We start from the raw sequence: 19,798 nt of genomic DNA, 5'->3' as shown, positions 1-19,798 counted from the left end.
AGGGCTCTCCACGGGTACAGGCTGGGAGCACCAGAGTCCAAAGGCTGCTCCCTTCTGTTCCAAGTGACAGATTTGACCCTGAGAATCAGGAACAGTCCCTCCTATGTCTTGCTCTGCTTCCCAGCTCTCCACAGCCCCCTCTTGTGGACAGAATTAGCCCTCCTGGGGTCAGGGAACCCTGGAACCCCTTCTGACGCTGACAGAGCAGAATAGGGACCAAGGCACAATTTTCCAGGGCAGACTGCTGTCCTGTGGCAGTGACAGTTTCACAGGCACAGATGTCCCAGTCACCCCCCAAGCAGGCCATGCAGGCTCCAGGCAGGGCCCAGCCCCTGGGAGGCGGTCGCCATGGTTACTGGGAGGATGAAGCCATCTGCGTGGAAATGAAGGTCTCGATGACACTGTGGTTGGATGGCAGCAGGTGGCTGTGGCCATTGTTGGAGTCGGAGCTCTGGTACAGCACCAGGCTGCTGGAGGACACTGCAGGGGCAAGTGAGACAGCTGGCTGCCGGCCAAGCCCTTCCTGAACCCAGCTCGCCCACCCATTCCCCATCCCAAGGGGCACTTGGCACAGAGGACACAAGGCCTCACCACCTCCCAAACTGCCGCAGATAACTAGACCCCAAAACCAAACCTCTGTGCTTGGGTCTCATCAACCCCCCCAGCCAGGCTCTGGGGCCCCCCAGGGAGTGGCCACCTAAGAACATTTTAGCAGAAACATTTGAGAAGCCCTGGTGAGATGGTGTGGTTAGTTGCTAGGCTACAGTACAGTCACTGAGCCAAACATTGAAGTGTTGCAGTGGTGATGTTTTGTAACTGTGGCTAACACCTATAATCCATTGCGTGGAAGTGACGGAGATTTCTCTTGATGACTTGAGTGGGTCTCATCTAATCAGTTGAAAGCTTTAGGAGCCAAAGCTGAGGTTTCCTAGAGAAAAAGGAATCCTGCCTCAAGACTGCAGCCCGGACTCCTGTCTCTTGCCAGCCTGCTGGACCTGCCCTACAGCTTTCCGACTGCCAGCCCCACAGGCATGTGAACTAGTTCCTTAAATATACGTGTACATATGTCGTTGACCCTCAAATAGTGCGGGGGGAGCTAGGGCCACTGACCCCCTGCACAGTCATAGATGTGCAACTAACTTTTGACTTCCCAAAAACTGAATTACTGACAGCCAACTGTTGACCCAGAACTATACCAATAACCTGAACCATCAGCACATATGCTGTAGATATTATATACTGTATTCTTATATACGTATTCTTACAACAAAGTAAACTAGAGAAAAGAAAAAGTTATCAAGAACATCATAAGGAAGAGAAAGGACATTTACCGTCCTGTGCTATATTGAAAAAAACTGGCGTATAAGTGGACCCGTGCTTTTCAAACCCCAGGTCATTCAGGGCCCAGCTGTATTCCTGTTGGTTCTGTGTCTCACCAGAACCCTGATTGACTCCGATGGCTAAGAGAATAGGCTTTGATTTTGGACCCGGATGCAAATCCTGGCCCTGCCACCTAGGCAGTGTCAGAGGCAAGGCCAAGTCCTTCACCTCCTGAGCGTCTGCTTCTCATTTGTAAAATGGGGATGACGACTTATGCCTGGTGGATAAAGCATGGAGCCTGGCCCATGGAGCCCTGAGTACCTGTCAGTGCAGCCACGAGGGCTGGATGGGGGAACCTGAGGCCCCCAGAGGGGGAGCAGCTGCCCACAGTCACACACTTAGCAAGTGATGACCCATGGCCCCAGAGCCCAGCAGCCTGACTCCCAAGTGCCCACTGTTCGTTATTGCAGACGTCAGGCATCGGGGATGGAAGTGAATGGGTCAAGGGGGATATGACGACCTGGAGAGCCCACACTCTGTCGTTGCTATGTGGGAACACGGAGTCTCCCAATTTTCCAAGAAAAGCCAGAAACCATGATTTCTTTGTGAAAGCTAATTTTTAAAAAGTGGGCAACATTCTCAAACAGTGCCAAGCCCTGAGCCCAACCAGCACGCCCATGAGCTGCTTCTGGTCCACGGCACGCCCTTAGTACCCTCTACTGTCTCTTGCGATTACTTAATCTCTTTCCTCAACTGAGTCAGTGTGATAGTCACGTAAGATACACCCATTTTCCTGTGGTTTCGTACCCCTCTTGGCTCACTTCGGGGGAGCACAGGGTGCCCCCCCCTTTGCTGCACACACCTTCCTCCCCAGCCGAGGGAGCAGGGAAAGGCTGCTCACCGGTGGGGCTGGCACTGAGCCGGTGGGCTGGCTGCAGGTGCTGGATGCCGGCGGGGTCCTGGCTGGGGATGTGGATGGTGGTGGTCTGAGACGCTGGCGTATGCAGCCCGGACTCACTGGAGGCCTCGGTGTCCGAGGCGAAGACCTGGGGGAACACAGCAGCCTCCTGAGCCCCACAGAGGTGCCCTCTGGGAGGGGCCTGAGCAAGGGTCCAGGAGGGCCTGGGCCTTACCTGCTTGGTGGGTGTGAGGCTGGCCAGGGCGCTCAGGTTGGTGGTGTCGGTGATGAGCATGGTCTGCGGAAGCAGGCCCGTATGGGTGTACTGGGCCACCTCAGGCTTGTGGCTGTAGAGTGCTGGCCAGGAGGGAGGAGAGAGAGGAGGATAAAGACACAGCACCCTGGGCCACACTGGACCCCTCTGAAGGGGGCCTCAAAGCTGGGAGCTCTGGGGGAAGTGGGGCATGGGGCCTGGTAAATGGCCCAGTGGAGCAGTGGTTAAGGACTCAGGACAGATTTCCAAAACTGACGGGCTAGACCCTTTCCCCAACTATAAGACCCTGCAGAGACTGGCTTGGTGGAAGGCCGGGGAGGCCCAGAACCCTCAACCCACACCCACTACCCAGGGACGACAAGTGTGAAGGGCAGCGGGAGGCACAGTGTAGCTGTACTAAGTACAGGCCGTGGCAGGGAAGATTGGTAGCCCCCTTAGGGGGTCAGCAGAGCTGGGGGGCAGCATCACTCTACCTCCAGGACACCTCTCCAAAATGTAACCCAGAGTTCCACCTATAGCCCGGCCCCATGACAACGCAAACAGACACCAGCAGAAAAGCACCTGAACTGCATATTCTCACATTGACTCAGATGAAACCATACACACACGAGTATGGGCCTTCAACCAAACCCACACAGAGACACAGGCCCACAGGCCCTTATCCTCAGTTCCAAATTCCAGAAAGTTCTGAAAACCAATAGGTTTTTGTAAAGCTGTCAGTTGAGCTCATCTGGTGGCAAACTCTGACCCAAACCCAACGGGAGGTTCTGTAAGTCTTTGTGAACCCGCTCGTGGCTTTCTCCCTTCTGCAGAAGTCACAGGGCTTAGATGACAGGACACTGCCCCGAGGCCTCCCGGGAGTGTGGTGGTATGTATGGTGGACACCCCGTGTCTCCTCTCTAAAGTCGGGGAAGTACTGAGTTCTGAGATACACGGGGCCCTGCGCGTTTCAGAGAGAGGATCAGACCTTCCTCCCACACGTGGGTGTGCACCCACAAACACCGATGGACACCCACATGCACACCCACTCACAGAAACTCGTGTGCACACACGACCACGCACATTCACACCCCGACACACATTCAGGCCCCCAGACACGCATCTGAGCCCCTGCAGACCGCCTCGTCACCAAAACACAGGCCGAAGCATGTGCCCCCAACACACACACACACGCACACGCTGCTAAGCCACCCTGTCGCCTCATCTGCTCGTAGACACCTGGCCTCTCCCACCCCTTCCCCTAGCGTGGGGCTTGGGGTGCTTACCGTGGGGGCTCTGCAGCTGGGCCATAGTGGCCATGAAGGGGCTCTGGGCCACATGGCTCTGCATGGGGGGCATGAGTGGCTGCTGGTAGGAAGGGTGCAGCGGCTGGGAGAACTGGACGGGCTGCAGGGTGGTTAGGCTGCTGCCCATGCTGTTGATGACTGGTACACTCTGTGCCTGAGTGGAGGCCAGGCCTGCAGTGGGAGGAACAGGAGTCAGCCTGGCCTCCTACTGCCTCCATTGCCTTCACTGCCTCCACTGCCTCCACTGGCCCAGCACTGACCCCCGGACACTGTCCCTCCCTCCCAGAGTCGGTGGGGCGGGGGAGGTAGGGGAAAGGCGACCAGGAGACACCTTTGCACTAGGACCTGGCGCTAACTTACATGGTCTTAGCAAACCACTCCCCCTCTCTGAGCCTCTAATTCATTTTATGGGCAGTGGGTGTGTCCAGTTAGGTTCCCTGGAGACCCGGGGTTCCACAGCAGTGCATAGGCCCTGCGGCTTAACTCTGTCCCCACTCCCGGTAGCTCCTATCTGTCAAATATATTCAGCCTCTGTATAATGGTGCTTGCAAAGAAAGTCTGGGCTTAAGAAAACTAAACAAACAAACAAAAAACACCCAAAAACCTACAAGATTTTGATCTCCTTTTCCGTGCCCGGTTTTCCCATAGACATTTTGCCTTCTGAGACACTATATAATGTCTGTACTGTGTGTGCTGTCTGCCTCCCCACCCGGAGTCATTGAGATTTTGGTCTGTTTGGCTCCCTTGTGTGTCACTGAGGTGGCATTGTGCCTGGCACAGCGCATGCACTCAGTAAGTCTATGAATGAATGAATGAGTCCCAGTGGCTCCTCTGGCTTCTGGATCCTGTGGGGTCCCTGTGAGCCCTCCCACCCGGGTGCCCCATGCCCACCAACTTACCAATAACCAGGGTGGAGGCACCTGTGTTGGTGAACGTGGGGGCCAGGGAGGCAGGCTCACCAGGCCCAATGGCCATGACCCCAGGAAGTGATGCCATGATGAGATTCTGGGGCTGTTGGTTGAGGCCTGGGGAGGTCTGCTCCAAGCTGTGCAGGGCTGTCAGGGTGCTGACAGGGGGCAGGGGGCCCCCAGTTGCTGAGACCTTAGAGAGGAAACCAAGCTGAGCCTGGGTGAGGCCCCACACTGTCTCCCTGGGGACCACTCCAGAATCTCCCAGCCAAGGGAAGGTGGAAGATGGGTCTGGACGGGTCTTCCTCCCCTGTGGGGTGTGGGGACACTCACCAGCTTGGCATCGGTGCTCAGCAGGCTGTGGCTGGGCTCCAGGCCCGTGGGGGACACGTGGTGCAGGGAAGCAGACACTGTCACCAAGGGACCACCGCTGCTTGAGGGCACTTCCGCCCCCTCGCTGGTTGCTGGCTGTCCATAGCGCACACCTGGAACGGGAGCCGAGGCCAGCATCAGCACCCCACCTCCCTGCCCTCCGTGGCCCTCATCGCTCCAAACTGTCCTAGTTAGCTCACTCGCCCCATCTTTCTATGTGTGGCCAACAAACCTCACTTGAACGTCCCCCTGCCAGGTCCTGGGCTGGCTGCTTCCAACTCCCTGAAGGCAAGACCTGCATCTCACTAGCTCTATGGCCCCCGTGGGCCGGAGCTATGCGTGATAGGCAGTAGGTGTGCAATGAAAGACATTTGGGTCAAAATGAATGGAAACTGATGAACTGAAACTGCGGTGAACGGAGTTTAATAGAAGGAACCGGAATTAGTTCAATGAACTGGAATCTGGTTGAATTGAACCCAAAATGAATTGAAGTAGATTGAGCATATTGGAGTTGAACCAAACCAGATCAAATCAAATTGGATTGAACTGAACTGAGTTGTACAAAATTAACTTAATTTCCTTGGATTATATTTAGCTGGACGGAGCGGAATGGAAGGGAACTCAGTTGGATTATAGTGAGTTGAATAGAACGGAATTGAATCGAATTGAACTGAACTGAAAGGAATTGAGTAGAGTTGATCATAAATAAATGACCTGAATGAAAGTGCCCCGAGTCAAGTTCGGCCAGATCGAATGGCATGGCGTGGTCACTGGGGTGAAGAGGAGGGGACCAGATAGAGGATGGAGGAAGGTAACGAGTAGAGGGGGGTGATAAGGAACCAAGTGGAAGTGCAAAGGGGTTTGGGTGGTTATTGCTGCTGGTGTGGTGCTCCCTAGCTCACCAGCCTGCCATCTGTCCCCTCTACCCACCATTTCATCCCCGGCACACAAAGCACTCACCGTGGACCTTACTGGGGGAGAGGGCAGGTGGGGGCAAGCCTGGGGAGCTGTGGGCAGGCAGTGTGGGGCCCGGGCCTGGCCCTGGGGGCGGCCCACTGTATGTGTCCATGGCCAGCTTGTGACGGAAAGCTTCTTCCTTGCGCCGATTGGCAAACCAGTTGTAGACACGCACCTCCGTGACGAGGTTGGAGCCCAGTCCCTGGGCCTGCGACGGGGACACCCCCCTCTGGATGCACTCCGCCCTGCAGAAAAGGCCACTCATGAGCCTCCAGGCCAGGCTCAAAGGAACCCTCCCCAGGAGCTGGAGGTAGGGGAGAGAGTCCCAAGACGTAGGCTTCTCCCTTAGTATTGAGAGCTGGCAGATCTGGGTTCTCATCCCAGTGCTATTGTGTGACCCTGAGCAAGGGTCTTAACCTCTCTTAGTATCTCCATTCATAAGTGAGCAAAATAGCCATAGGGTCATAATGAGGGTGAATGAAATGAGCAGCCCCTCAAGGACTGCCGGGATGGGTGGGGAGTGGGTGCTAGGAATGGAGCTAGGTTCCAGATACTAAGTGGGATCTGAGTGCTCCTGGGCCAACAGCAAGAGCGCTCAAGGACTAGGGAGCCTCAGAACCCAGAACCACTCTCCCCCAGCCTCTCCCCCGCCCTGCCGCAGCCCAAACCGACCCAGCCCTGCCAACCCACCAGACATCCTACCTGTTGCACTCCTCCACCAATGCCTCTCTCTCCTCCTTGCTGGGGTTCTTCTGCCTCTCGTAAGCCTGGAACAGGATCTGCTGGGAGGCCGGGCCCCACTTGAAACGGTTCCTCCGCCCCTTCTTGGTTGGCAGCTCGTCACCTGTGGGCTCTTCAATCAGCCCACCCTGCCCTGCGTGGGTGAACTCTGTAGGCAAACACACAGCCGTAAGCAGGGCGCTGGCCGCTCCCACCTGGCCACCTCAATTCCTCCAACCAGGCTTCTGATTCTTTCTCATTCCCAAGGTCTTGAGCCAACGGGGCTTACAGCTAGAACGTAGAAATCCAATCCAGTGATAACAAATAGCACGTGTGCCACCTGTCTCAACCCGTGCCCCAGGCAGACATCGCTAATCAACCCCTGCACAGTTTTCTACTGTGCCCAGATGGAAGCTTGTGATCCTTCTCAATACAAGGCCAGGAAAGCATTGGTATTTGTTCAGATTTAACACATTTGCTCTCTTATTTTACAGACGAAGAAGCTGAGCTCAGAGAGGCTGAATTTCTTTCCAGGGCTGCACAGTAGAACAGAAACTTGAAACACATCTCTTGAGTAGATTCAGAGCTATTTTAAACTCCTCAGATCTGGAAATCACACTTAACATGCAAGTGTTAGCCAGGAGAGCGGAGACCCAGCCAGCCCTCATCAGCTGGTTCCACCTTAATGGAAACGCTTAGATTCTCCCTGAGCAAGGAACCGAGAGACTAGAATGGATAAATGCAAAGCCATCTTTGGGGGACGGGAGGCAGGGAGAGTGAGTCAGGGAGAGCAGACCCTGTGCCTTCACCATCCAAGTGGATGGGACCCTGAACCAGGAGAAGGACATTAGGGCACAGCTGAGGCACTCTGAACAATAAAGTAAGTACGGACTTAACGATAGTGTGACAGTGCTGGTTTGTTAATCGTCCCAAATGTCCCCTACTCGTGTTAATAATAGGGAAAACTGGGACTGGGGTAAACTAGATTCCTCTGTACTACCTGCCCAGAAGGTCTACACTTGTCCTAAATTAAGAGTTTGTTATGTGTGGGGGCCTGGGTGGCTCAGTCGTTAAGCATCTGTCTGCCTTTGGCTCAGGTCATGATCCCGGGGTCCTGGGTTCAAGCCCTGCATCAGGTTCCCTGCTAGGTGGGAAGCCTGCTTCTCCCTCTCCCACTCCCCCTGCCTGTGTTCCCTCTCTCGCTGTGTCTCTATCAAATAAATAAATAAAATCTTTAAAAAAAAAAAAAAAGTTTGTTATGTTATTTAAGTTTTACCTGCTAAGAAGGGTAAATTAAAGCCATGCTAGTTTTCTAAAAACACTTAGTGATAATGCCTTCAAAATACATCATATACAATTCCAGCCACCTGAGACCCAAAGGATGCCCCTGTTGGGTACAGGTGGCAGGAACACTGGGTCCTAGGGCATCGGTATGTGTTGCTATTTCTTTTTTTTTTTTTAAAGATTTTATTATTTGACAGAGAGAGATACATTGAGCGAGAGAGGGAACACAAGCAGGGGGAGTGGGAGAGGAAGAAGCAGGCTTCCCACTGAGCAGAGAGCCCGATGTGGGGCTTGATCCCAGGACCCTGGGATCATGACCTGAGCTGAAGGCAGACGCTTAACAAGTGAGCCACCCAGGTGCCCCTGTGTTGCTATTTCTGCACGAATAAGCAATCAGTGATCATTTTTGTAAGGAAATATTAAAATTTTACCATAGTGGTTGCTCAGTAAATGTTCAATAACCTAATGTAAAGTAACCTAATGTTACCTAACCTAATTAACCTAACTTTTTGGTATTTTCAGTTTAAGATTTTATTCATTTATTTATTTTAGAGAGAGAGGGAGAGAGCATGTGCAAGCAGGGGGAGGGGCACGGGGAAATCCCAAGCAGACTTCTCACTGGGGCTTGATCCCAGGACCCTGAGATCAGGACCTGAGCTGAAAACATGAGTCGGACACTTAACCGACTGATCCACCCTGGCACCCCAATTAACTTAATGTTTTAATCAGCCCCTTAATAAAACCAATATCCTAGTTTGGGGGGGAGGTTGGGCAGAGGGAGAAAGAAAGGATGTTAAGTAGGTCCCACACCCAGTGCGGAGCCCGACAAGGGGCTCAGTCTCGTGACCTCTAGATCATGACCTGAGCCGAAGTCAAGAGTCAGACGCTTAACCGCCTGAACCACCCAGGTGCCCCTACCAATATCATCGTTTTAAAAAATAAGTTATATAAATGATCATCACAGCTTTTAAATTTAAAAAGTTGTGGGGTTTTTTGGTTCAACAAAAATGGTAAAAAGTAGATACTCTATATAAACTGAGGTGGGACACCTGGCTGGCTCGATCAGTGGAATGTGAGTTCGAGCCCCATGTTGGGTATGGAGAGGACTTAAAAATAAAATCTTTTAAAAAGGATAAATAAGGGGCACCAGGGTGGCTCAGTGGGTTAAAGCCTCTGCCTTCTGCTCAGGTCATGATCCCAGAGTCCTGGGATTGAGCCTTGCATCGGGCTCTCTGCTCAGCAGGGAGCTCCCACCCTGCTCTGCTTCCTCCTCTCTCTCTGCCTGCCTCTCTGTCTACTTGTGATCTCTGTCTGTCAAATAAATAAATAAAATCTTTTTTAAAAAATATTTTTTAGGGGCGCCTGGGTAGCTCAGTGGGTTAAGCCGCTGCCTTCAGCTCGGGTCATGATCTCGGGGTTCTGGGATTGAGCCCCGAATCGGGCTCTCTGCTCAGCGGGGAGCCTGCTTCCTCCTCTCTCTCTGCCTGCTTGTGGTCTCTGTCCGTCAAATAAATAAATAAAGTCTTTAAAAAAAATATTTTTTAAAGGATAAACAAATAAATAAATATTAAATAAGGTATAGCTTCCTCTCTCTCTCTTAAGCTCACCTGCTCTCCTATCTTGAGAATGTACTTTTCACTTTAATAAACTTTCCAGCTTGAAAAAACAACTTATCACCTCGTAAAAAATAGATAAATAAGTAAATAAATAAGTGAACATTAAATGAGTGAGCACATCAATACATGAATTTGAGGACTTTAACATTTTAATAAATGTTTAGGAAGCATGGGAGCAAATAGTTGATTTTTTTAATTACCATACATGCAAATTGTCACCATGTCTTCATAAGGAGCTACGGGAATATCTATCAAAGATTTTCAAGTACATACTCCCTGACCCAGAATCCCACTCCTAGGATTTACTTTACAGACAGAGTCTTGTGTGAGTACGTCTTCTTTGAAGCAGTTGGTTATAGCAGCACATTGGAAAAACCCTAAAAGTCTAAAAGTCTTTGGTAGGGAGCCAGTTAAACAAGTAACAGTGTCTCCAAATAACAGTAGCCAGCAGCTCTTCAAAGAGCACGGGGCGGGGGGGGGGGCGGGGGGGGCACCTGGGTGGCTCAGTGGGTTAAAGCCTCTGCCTTCGGCTCAGGTCATGATCTCAGGGTCCTGGGATCGAGCCCCGCATTGGGCTCTCTGCTCTGTGAGGAGCCTGCTTCCCTCTCTCTCTGCCTGCCTCTCTGCCTACTTGTGATCTCTCTCTGTCAAGTAAATAAATAAAATCTTTAAAAAAGAAAAAAAAAAGAGCACAGGGGAAAAAAAAGAAAAATATATATGCATGTATGTATATATTATATATTATTATATATTATATATTGTGTAGATATGCATAAAATATCTCTGGAAGGATGCATGAGACCAGGAATGTCCACTAGGAGGACACCTAATTTTTATTGTAAACTCTTTATTTTCCCCTATTTTTTTAAACTAATATGTAGTACCTTTTTTAAAAAAAGGTGGGTAATTAATAAAAGAAATTAAAAAAAAATTTTTTTTAGGGACACCTGGGTGGCTCAGTTGGTTAAGCATCTGCCTTCAGCTCAGGTCATGATCCCAGGGTCTTGGGATCGAGTCCCACATTGGCTCTCTGCTCTTTGGGGAGCCTGCTTCTCCCTCTCCCTCTGCCTGCCACTCTCCTTGCTTGTGCGCTCACTCTCTCTCTCTCTCTCTCTCTCTCTGACAAATAAATAAGTAAAATCTTTTAAAAAAAATTTTTTTACACATAGGCTCAAAAGTGTGAGTGCACTTGGGATTTTGTGGGGTGTGATGTCTGAGTAAGGAAATGCAGCATTCCCCGAACAACAGTGGGGCCCATCTCCCAGGGATTGCAGGGAAAGATTCCCTGAGCATACACCTTGTCTCTGAGCCTTTACTCGGGCCACTTCTTCTGCCCAAAACACCCTTCCCTGTGTCTCCGCGGGCCAACATCCCACTCAGACTTCAAGACTTAGTCTGAAAGTTCTCCTTCTGGTGCGGTCCTTCCTGATGCCCTTGCCTCCCTGTGGAAGAACAGATTAGTCTCTGGTCCTCTGTCAGCTTAATATCTTGAAAAGCTTTATGTAGTACTGTGCCCCCTGGGCCTGGCGTATGGTGATCGCTCCATAAACCCTCGCTGTTACTGTTGTTTTTATCATATTGTGAAACATGTCTCGTTGCATCGTAACGATCTATTCTACACAGAGCTCCTAGAAGGCAGGGACCCAATTCATCCATCCTCAGATGCCCGGGACCAGCCTACCCCCTCCCCCAGAGCGCCTTGTGCAGAACAAGTCATATGTGTCCATTGAATCCTGCTGACTTCTTCTCAGCTGCCCAGTCCCAGTAACACAGGGGAGAAGCTCCCGGCCCCCACCCCTGAGCGGCAAAGAGTCCCGGGCCCTGCCAGGGAGGACAGGGCTGTGCTCGTTACTTACGCTGGGCCACCTCTCGCTGCTTGCGGACGTACCAGGTGTACAAGGCGGCTCGCTTCTGCGTCTTCATGGGGGTGCCCTTGTTCAGGTGCTGGGACAGGTGTGACTGGTTGAGGCCAGTGGTGTCGACCACCTCCCTCTGTGGGATGTTGTGCTGCTGCAGGTAGGACTTGACCATCTTGGCCACGCGCCACGGGTCCTCCCTAGGAGGAGGACAACGACAGAGCCTGCTCAGTATGGGGGTGCAGGGCATGCAGGCAGGGCTGGGGGTTCTGTCAGCCCTGAGAGTGGGGATTGTGGACGGAAGCAGGTGTGGAGCCCCAGACCTACACTCAGACTCTAGGACAGCAAGGTAAGGGCACTCATGCCGGGTCATGGGGACAGAGTTGGAGATACGAACAGACTCCCGCCAGAAGCTGTACAGGCCAGAGAGGGAAGACCCTCACCTTTTTGCCTCCTTTAAAGATCCTCCCCCCATCCTACCTAGAAATGTTATTTGTGGTTATGTCTTATCCACTGTGAGAGAGCTGTACACACTGTGAGGGCAGGAGCCGTCCGATTCTCAGCCCCCAAACGAGGCCTGGCAGAATGTTTGCCCGCAGTGAATGCAGGAGTGAATGAAGCACCCTTCATTCATGGAGGTCGGGTAAATGGGATGGCGGGGGATGAATGAACCGGAGGGTAGATGGGTAGGTTATTAGGGGGATGGATGTATGGATGGTTGAAGGAGACCTCCTGGGGAAAAAAATGGGTCTGAAAACAAGGAGAGAAACATGATTCTCTCACTTTATAGCTAGGGCCACTGAGGCTAAGAGTGCTTGTGTTGTATCTTTTGCCCAAGGTCACAGAGCCAGCCCAGCAGAGTCCCCTCCCACCTGAAGGGATTCTGTTCTAAATCAGCCTATCAGGTAAAAATCACAGAAAGTCTTATCTTAAAAAGATGCATTGCAGGGCGCCTGGGTGGCTCAGTGGGTTGAGCCTCTGCCTTCGGCTCGGGTTATAATCCCAGGGTCCTGGGCTCAAACCTCACATCAGGCTCTCTGCTCACCGGGGAGCCTGTTTGCTCCTTTCTCTCTGCCTGCCTCTCTGCCTACTTGTGATCTCTCTCTCTCTGTCAAATAAATAAACAAAATCTTTCAAAACAAAACAAACAACAACAACAAAAAAACCCACCTTCTGATAATCTATACTAAAACCTAGACTGTGCCCTGGCCAGTTTCCCTACACATGGTGGGGGCCGAGGGGGGGCAGTTCCTGATGAAGGAGTTACAGATTGGTATTCAGAGCCTCCCTGCAAAAAATACATATATTGTGTGTGTTTGAGCCCCTGGATCTCACTCTGTGGGCTAAGACTCTCTCACCAAGAGACTAAAGGGACCTGCAACCATCCATGATTCCTGTTCCCGTCTGTTGCCCCCTGTGGGGAGTGGGGATAGGGTGTCTGATTCCCTCTGTCTGCTGTTCCGTCCCAACCCTCCTCTCCAGAGCTTGTGTTACAAATACGGAGGCAAAGAAAAAGAGCTGAGTGCAGCAGTGCTGGAAATGGGCAGAGCTGGGGTTTGGCCCCAGCTCTGTGTAGCTCCAAAGCCTGAGGCTCTCTTCCCTTTGACTGAGCACTTTGCCTCTAAGAATTTGAGCTTTCCAACATCTGCACGTGTGACGAGTAGCCCGTGTAGGGGGCCGCTCTTTGCTGTGTTGCTTGCCACAGCAAAATAGTGGAAATGAGCTGAGTGTGCGGCAGAAAGGGTACTGCTGGCGGTGCTTCAAGTGGATGCTCCCATAAACACGCCCTGAGGAAGCCCTGCTGGCCCCCCCAAGATGGGACAGAGTCTGGCTCTGCTATGCTGTTGCTGTAAAATCTGAAATGGCACAAAGGAGTCTGGCATGTTTCCTTGGGTCTGCGTGACATCCCAGAACACAGAAGAGACTAGCGACATCGATTGACTCCAAACGGGAATGGGGTGCTGGGGACAGGGGCAGAGGGACCGTGTCCTCTGCTGCTTTTCTGTGCTTTTCAAATAATGTAATATAATGTTAGACAATAGGCGATACATGCATATAGAACATTTAAAACTCAACTGCGAAAAAAACAGAAAGCAAACAAACCCCCAGTACTCTGAAGCCCACCCCTTACCGCCTTCTCCTCTTCTCTCCGTCCCAAGCTCTCAGCCTCACCTGGCCTCCTTGACACTACCCTTCTTGGGTGGGAGAGCCCAGAGCCTTTCAGCAGCCCTGCCCTGTGACTCCCTCTTTTTTTATCAGTAGTTCCCATACACGTGGGTAGTAAAGGGAGAGAGGGAGGGTCGGATCTGAATTGGTCAGCGATCGTACGGCAAAATCCCAGTTGTGTAGAAATGATAGATGTGAGAATCCTTGTTTCTTGAGTATTTCCCATGAACCAGGCATTGTGCTAAGGGCTGGTCATGTAAATCTTACCATAACCCTGCGAGGTAGGGACTACTTGTGTGCCTGTTTCATAGATGGGAAAACTAAGCCTCAGAAAGGCGAGCACTTGTCCAAAGTGACCTAGCTGGGACTCCAGAATCTTTTGCTTTGCCCAGATCCACCCCCACACCTCTCTCTGAGCTCTTCTTCCTCCCTGCATTCAGGGGCTCCTAGGATCCTCTTTCTCCACCCCTCCCCTGCTCCCCGGGTGCCAGTCAGAGCCTGGAGGGAAGGGCAGTACAAAGTCCAGCCTTTGCTTCCAGGCAAACATGTTTATCTGATTCTGGAGCCCAACTGACTGCGGGATGGCCTCCCTCCTCCCCCTAGCCCCAGGCATCACCCTCCTGAGCAACCCTCCCTCCCTCCCCTCCCCCTTCCCCCTAGAGAGAGAATGAGCTCAGTCTCCCTCTCAGCCAGGCCTCCCTGGCTCGAACTGAAGACTTACTGTCTCATCACTGTCCGTTTGACACCGTGTGTGTGTGTGTGTGTGTGTGTGTGTGTGTGTGTCCTACTTTTTCTCTGCCTGGCTCTCTCCCTCTCTGTCTCTCCTGTCTGTGTGTATATCTCTGCTGTTCGCTCTGTCCCTTCCTCCCACCCACTCCCCACCACACACACTCACTCAGTCAGTCACCCTCAGTCTCCAGACACCTGACTTTCCAGGACAGTTGCCCCAACCCAGAACTAACAGGCCACATCTCCAGGTAGCCCTGCTTTCCCTCTAATGGGTCTAAGAGTCTAGCCAACCTGGCTTCCCATCCCAGCATGGCGCCCTAGCATGTCCTGCATGTGTGCCCTGCACACTCACGGTGCCCGTGGGAGGACCGACTGAGTTTCAGATAGGAGTGAACCACATAGAGCAGGGCCTGGGACATAGTAAGTGCTCAGTAAAAAAAAAAAACAATTTGTCACCACCATCACCATCACGGATGATGTGGCCATGGGACCCCCAGCCCTGCCGCAGAGGGAAGAGGGCCCAGAAGAGGTAAAGATTGGCCCACATCTCCTCTTCCCACCTCCTATGGGTTCTGGGAGGGGTCAGGCAGAGTTTCAAGACTCTTGGCCTTTGGCTTGCTGGCCCCTGGGGTTTCAGAGGGTCCAAGGCTATGGAGCTCGGAGACCAGCCAGAAGGGCCACACGTCTGGAGGGACAGTGGACTTCTCAGTGCTTGGAGGGGGGTGGTGCAGAGAAGCTTCCCATCTCGGGTTGAATTGGAGCTCTGCCACTCACTATCCATGCAGTTAGGACCTTGGCAAATTGCTTCACCTCTGTGTGCCTCAGTTTCCCCAACTGTGATACAGGGCTAAAAAAATTTCATAGGTTGCCAGGAGGAGAAAACAAGTTTAGCACATTTGTAAGCAGTCCCATGAGCTCTAGAGCACAGTGTGGAAGGGAGTGAATGTGAGGTTAACAGGAGAATGACTCCAGAGGATAAAAAGGGGAATAAACCTATCAAGGATGGCAGGCAGCCTCAAGGATGCTGCAGAGTGTGGGACTAAGAGGACCCGGGTCCAAGTCCCCGCCTTACCACTTTGTAAATTACCTTGGGCAAGTCACTTTGCCTCTCTAAGCCTTAGTTTGCTTATCTGCAAAATGGGACTATTGCTCATAGCAACAGTTTACCGCACTTACATGCTATTTAACCCTGTGGGTGTTATATCCTCTCTGCCTTGCAGATGAAACAAGGGCTCAAAGATGTGAAATCAGGTGCTGAAATTAGGGTGGGGCTGAGTTGGGATTTGAACCCATGGAGGTTGGCCTCAGTCACGAATGTTAGACTGTCCCACCTTGCCCTTTGTCTTCCTGGGTCTCGATGCCCTGGTGCTGCCTGTTGGAGAGGATCAGAGTCCCTCAGGTTGAGGTTTGAGCTGCTCAGGGGCAGGGAAGACCCAGGAGGACACCAAGGAAGGAGCCCTTGGTACAGGATGCTCCCTCGGCCATAAGAGCAGATGTCCCTAGGGCTTCAGAGAATCCTAGCCACTGATTAATTCATGCTGTGTTTCAGCCACTGGGCTGGATATCAGGGGTAAGAGTGGTGAACAAGGACACACTGGCCTTCCCTTTGAAAAACTGATGTCATGGCAGGAGACAGAAAACAGGCGAAAACAGATCATCTTAAGCACCGTTAAGGGACAAGAGAAAGTAACAGAAGATAGTGGAAGAGGGAGTGTAGTGGGAACTACATTTACATGGCAGTAGTGAGGGAGGGAGCAAAAGGAGGAGAGGGAATCGGTCCTGGGAAGATCTAGAAAGAAGTGTCCAGGCAGAAGGAGTAGCACATGCAAAGGCCCTGTGGTGGGAATCAGCAAATTCCATGTAACTAGAGGAAAGTGAATAAGGGGCAGAGGGCCTGCAAGAAGAGATCAGGGAATCAGGGCGGGGAATTTGAGTTTTAGTCATTGGTCAGCTAGGGAAACTAAGGCAGGAGAAGAGACTTGCCCAAGGTCACACACTGAACGAAGGGTGGAAGTCTGAGGGAAGAGCTCGGTTCCTGCTGTGACCTCAGGCATGAAGCACCCCAGTGGGGAGGCCCCCAGGACCCACCCAGCCTCTTCCCACTGTCTTCTCCAAAGAAATGGCGTCCACGGGAAACCCTGCCCCTGCACCATCCTTTCCAGCCTTAACCTCTCCAACCCAGGGCTGTCCAGGCCTTCATCAGGGGTGCCCACCCCCGACTCCCTCCTGTGCCCAGAGGGTAGAGCCCCGTTTTTTTTCCCCCTCGGGGCGTTTTCAGATCCCTTTTGTTACCTGAACAATAAGTAACCCAGGTAGTTAGTTATAAACTCCGCAGGAACAAGGAGCTGGTTGATAATTTATAGCAACATCTCAAATTTAAATGGAAAGTAAATAGCATGCTGTTAGCATTAAAGAAAACCCAATCGGGGCAGGCGGAAAGCACTCTAGCCTTACTGCAGCTTGGGGTGCCTCACTCTCTCCCCTGCCCCTTCTCCCAGCTGGGAGGGAGCCCCTCTGCCCTCCGGGCTCTCCTGCTCCCCTGGGCTTCTCCAGGCCTCTCCATCTCCCCCCATGCCCCTCTCTCTCTCTCTCCCTCCGTGGCTCCTTGCTCTCCCTCAGCTTCCAGGTCTCTGCTGGTCCCCAGGGAGCACTTTGACCTCTGCTCCCCCCTCAGGTGCTGTGGATGAAGCCTCACCCCCAACCCACCATTCCACCAAAGGGGCTGCTGATCCAGAGGCCCCACCCAGCCAGGTAAGAAAGGCCCTTGGTACCCCCTGCCCCCACTCCCACCGGAAAGCCCCCAGTCCCATTTGGGACCCGGAGCAGGTCTGGCGCAGCCCCACCCTGTCCTGGTCGCCCTGGCTCTGGGTCTGGCAAGACCTGACTCTCTGCCCCTCCCCTGCAGCCAAGTAGGGCCCTTTGCCCTCTTCTTCCTGCCAAGTCAGGGGGCCCTGGCTGCTCCCCTGCCCCCTGCCCAGGCCCTCACAAGTCCGGGCAGACCCTGAGGCCTCCCCCCACCTCAAGCTGGGATCAGGACCTTGGACAGAAAAGAGATAGTACGGTAGAGAGCCTCTTTGGGGCTCTTCCTCCCACTGCCCAGTCATGGCAATTGAGAGACCAAACAGAGTGGCCGTGGAGTCCCAGCTGGGTGGCCTTAGTCAAGCTACCTCCCCTCTCTGGGCCTCAGTTTCCTCATCTGTGAGGCAGTTATCCCCAGCTTCTTTCCAGCATTCATCTTGACATTCTCAGACCATTTATATGTGAAACCCCAGCACAGGGTCAGACTGTTAGAATTCCAGTTTAGGAGCCTTTGGGGAGGGCGGTCTCTGCAGCCCCTAGACCCCTACCCCTCCCACTCCTGCTGGGTAAGAGGTTGGTTGGCCCTGGCCTCCCCAGGTCACCATCTTTACAAGTTAATGATCACAGGCCTTATCAGAGCCTTTTACCGTTTATAAATTTATAAAACAAAAGAGAAATAATAAAGCTTGTGGGTAATTAGTAACCAGGTCAGCTTTGCTGAGGAGAGGGGAGGCAGCGGGCTCAGACCCACCCAGTTCTCCGGAAGGGGAGTTGGGGAGCCAGCCAGTGGATGGGGGTGCACAATGGGGAGACCTCACTGGCACACACCACTGGGGGGACCTGAGGCTGTGTAGGAAAGGGGAACAGGTCCTGCCCTGAGGTTCCATCTACTTCAGGTAAGATCTGGGCTTTCCTGGCTTAATGCTTGGGTCCCTGGGTGGCAGAGGGAGCCCCTAAAACCCCAGCCTTGGCCCTCTTTCTCACTAACCATGCTTCCTGGCCCCGGAGCCTACAATCTGAGTGCTTAGCGGGGAGGTTAGGGTTTGGGGAGTGGAAAGGGCCATGGTGGCTAACAATTCCCACCCACCCTCCAGTTCTCCAGTTCTCCAGGCACATAAATTCTAGACGTGCCTGCTTTTCCCTGATCTCAAAGCTCCCCTGGGGAATGCCCTTACTTCCCCAGCCCTGGGCTGAAAGCCTTGGCTTGTGGGGCCTTGGGACTTCGCAGAGGGCCAGGCTGGGGGGCTGAGAGGCTCAGGGCTGGGAGCAGGGATTCCCCTGAGCTCTCGTGGCCCCCATCCCCAACAGCCAGGCGAAAACCTGCAGCTTGGGGAACTCTGGGCTCGGAAGAAAGGCTAGTCAGGAGTTCGGGCGGGGGCGGGGGTCCTCCCTGGGCTCCTTGGATGCTGGGACAGGGGAGGGGTCCTTACTGCAGCAAGGTCTCCACCACGGCTTTCTGGTGGGCTGCTTCCTCAGGGCTGAGGTTCTCCAGCTCTTTGAGGATGGGCGGCGTGAAGTCTTCCCCATCGTCGTCCGTCTCGTCCTCGGAGCCCCTCGCTTCCCCCAGCCCATTGGGCAGCTCAGCCAGTTCCCCCCGACTGCCGCCGCAGGATTCCCCCTTGTCCAGGGAGCCATCTCCAGCCAGCAGGCAGGGCCCCGGCTCACCCAACGCCTGGATCAGGGCCTCCTTGCTCAGGCCGGACTCGAGCAAGGCCCCCAGGAGCTCCGTCTGCAGCTGGCTCAGTTTAGAAACCATGGCTCTGCCACCACTGGGGCCACGAGGCCTAGGGCCACCAAACCGGCAGCCTTCCCCACTGAGTGGGCCGTCTCCTTGCTGGCCGACCAGCAGGCAGGCACAAACCAGGCTCCTTTCACCTACTGCCCCCCCAAACCCCACAAACCAAGCCCTGTGGGCACCCCCAACCCCCAACCCTGGCCCCAGCGGCCAGTGAATCAGGGCCCCTGCCCGCTCTGTTTACATTGGAGCTGGGGAAATTCTCCAAGGTTCATATTTATCCGTGTGCTTAGCGAAGGGACTGAACTTTGGACTTCAGCCCTGCAAAGTGCGGGCCTCATGGCAGTGCTGAGGGACGGGGGAGCCGAGGCCTTCAACGGGAGTGGGCAGAGGGGAGGGTGGGGGAGGCAGGAGGTGGGGTAGAGGGCAGCCAGAATGGAAGGAGCTGGGGGTGCCACGGAGGCCTTTAGGTGAACAGCTTTGGTTCCTGCCGCTGAGGACTTTGTAGGGGGCTCAGGCTGAGACGGGACAGTGAAAAGAGCAGGTTTCCCTTGGGAACTAAAGCTGGAAAGGGGTCCTAGGCAGATGGGCCAGCTCTCCTCAAGGTCAGGGCTAGGTCACATCCATTTTGGGTGTGGGATTCACCTCCAGGCCTCCCCGTAAGAAAGACACGTTGACTTAAGTCTATGCTCATCTATAAAATACGACATTGCCTCATTGTATCCCCCTAAGAGCTGTGAGTAGGTACAAGGATTATCCCCATTTTACAGACCAGAAAACCAAAGGCTCTGAGAGGTGAACCAACTTGCCCAAATCTCAGAGCTAGCAAGGGACCAAACTTGGAAGGTGGGAACAAGGCAAGGCCGGGCAGGCACTTG

At 53.2% G+C, this 19,798-nt stretch overlaps 1 protein-coding gene across 2 annotated transcripts; it reads right to left on the bottom strand.

The window, feature by feature from the left end:
- Positions 1 to 352: 352 nt before the first annotated feature.
- LOC111156540 (HNF1 homeobox A) lies at positions 353 to 19,082 on the bottom strand. 2 transcript variants are annotated; one of them, XM_022517507.1, is made up of 10 exons: positions 18,616 to 19,082; positions 11,492 to 11,691; positions 6,718 to 6,904; positions 6,019 to 6,260; positions 5,020 to 5,171; positions 4,678 to 4,879; positions 3,758 to 3,949; positions 2,454 to 2,575; positions 2,222 to 2,387; positions 353 to 480 (listed from the first exon to the last, which is right to left on the bottom strand). In XM_022517507.1, the coding sequence occupies exons 1-10, from the start codon at positions 18,939 to 18,941 to the stop codon at positions 353 to 355; spliced, it is 1,917 nt and encodes a 638-aa protein (XP_022373215.1). In that variant the 5' UTR covers positions 18,942 to 19,082. The 2 variants fall into 2 exon arrangements, with proteins under 2 accessions (XP_022373215.1, XP_022373216.1); XM_022517508.1 differs by having other exon boundaries at positions 2,222 to 2,366.
- Positions 19,083 to 19,798: the final 716 nt, after the last annotated feature.

Source organism: Enhydra lutris, unplaced genomic scaffold (assembly GCF_002288905.1).
Source record: "Enhydra lutris kenyoni isolate GAN:26980312 unplaced genomic scaffold, ASM228890v2 scaffoldscaffold46, whole genome shotgun sequence".
NCBI lineage: Eukaryota > Metazoa > Chordata > Mammalia > Carnivora > Mustelidae > Enhydra > Enhydra lutris.
This window is presented reverse-complemented; position numbering and strand designations above follow the sequence as displayed.

Coding starts and splice junctions, on each gene's coding strand:
- LOC111156540 (XM_022517507.1), bottom strand. CDS start 18,941: ATGGTTTCTAAACTGAGCCAGCTGCAGACGGAGCTCCTGGGGGCCTTG. Junction 2,576..3,757: donor CCAGCTGCAGAGCCCCCACG/GTAAGCACCCCA, acceptor CCTCCTGGCCAG/CACTCTACAGCCACAAGCCT. Junction 481..2,221: donor GCTCAGTGCCAGCCCCACCG/GTGAGCAGCCTT, acceptor TTGCCCCTGCAG/TGTCCTCCAGCAGCCTGGTG.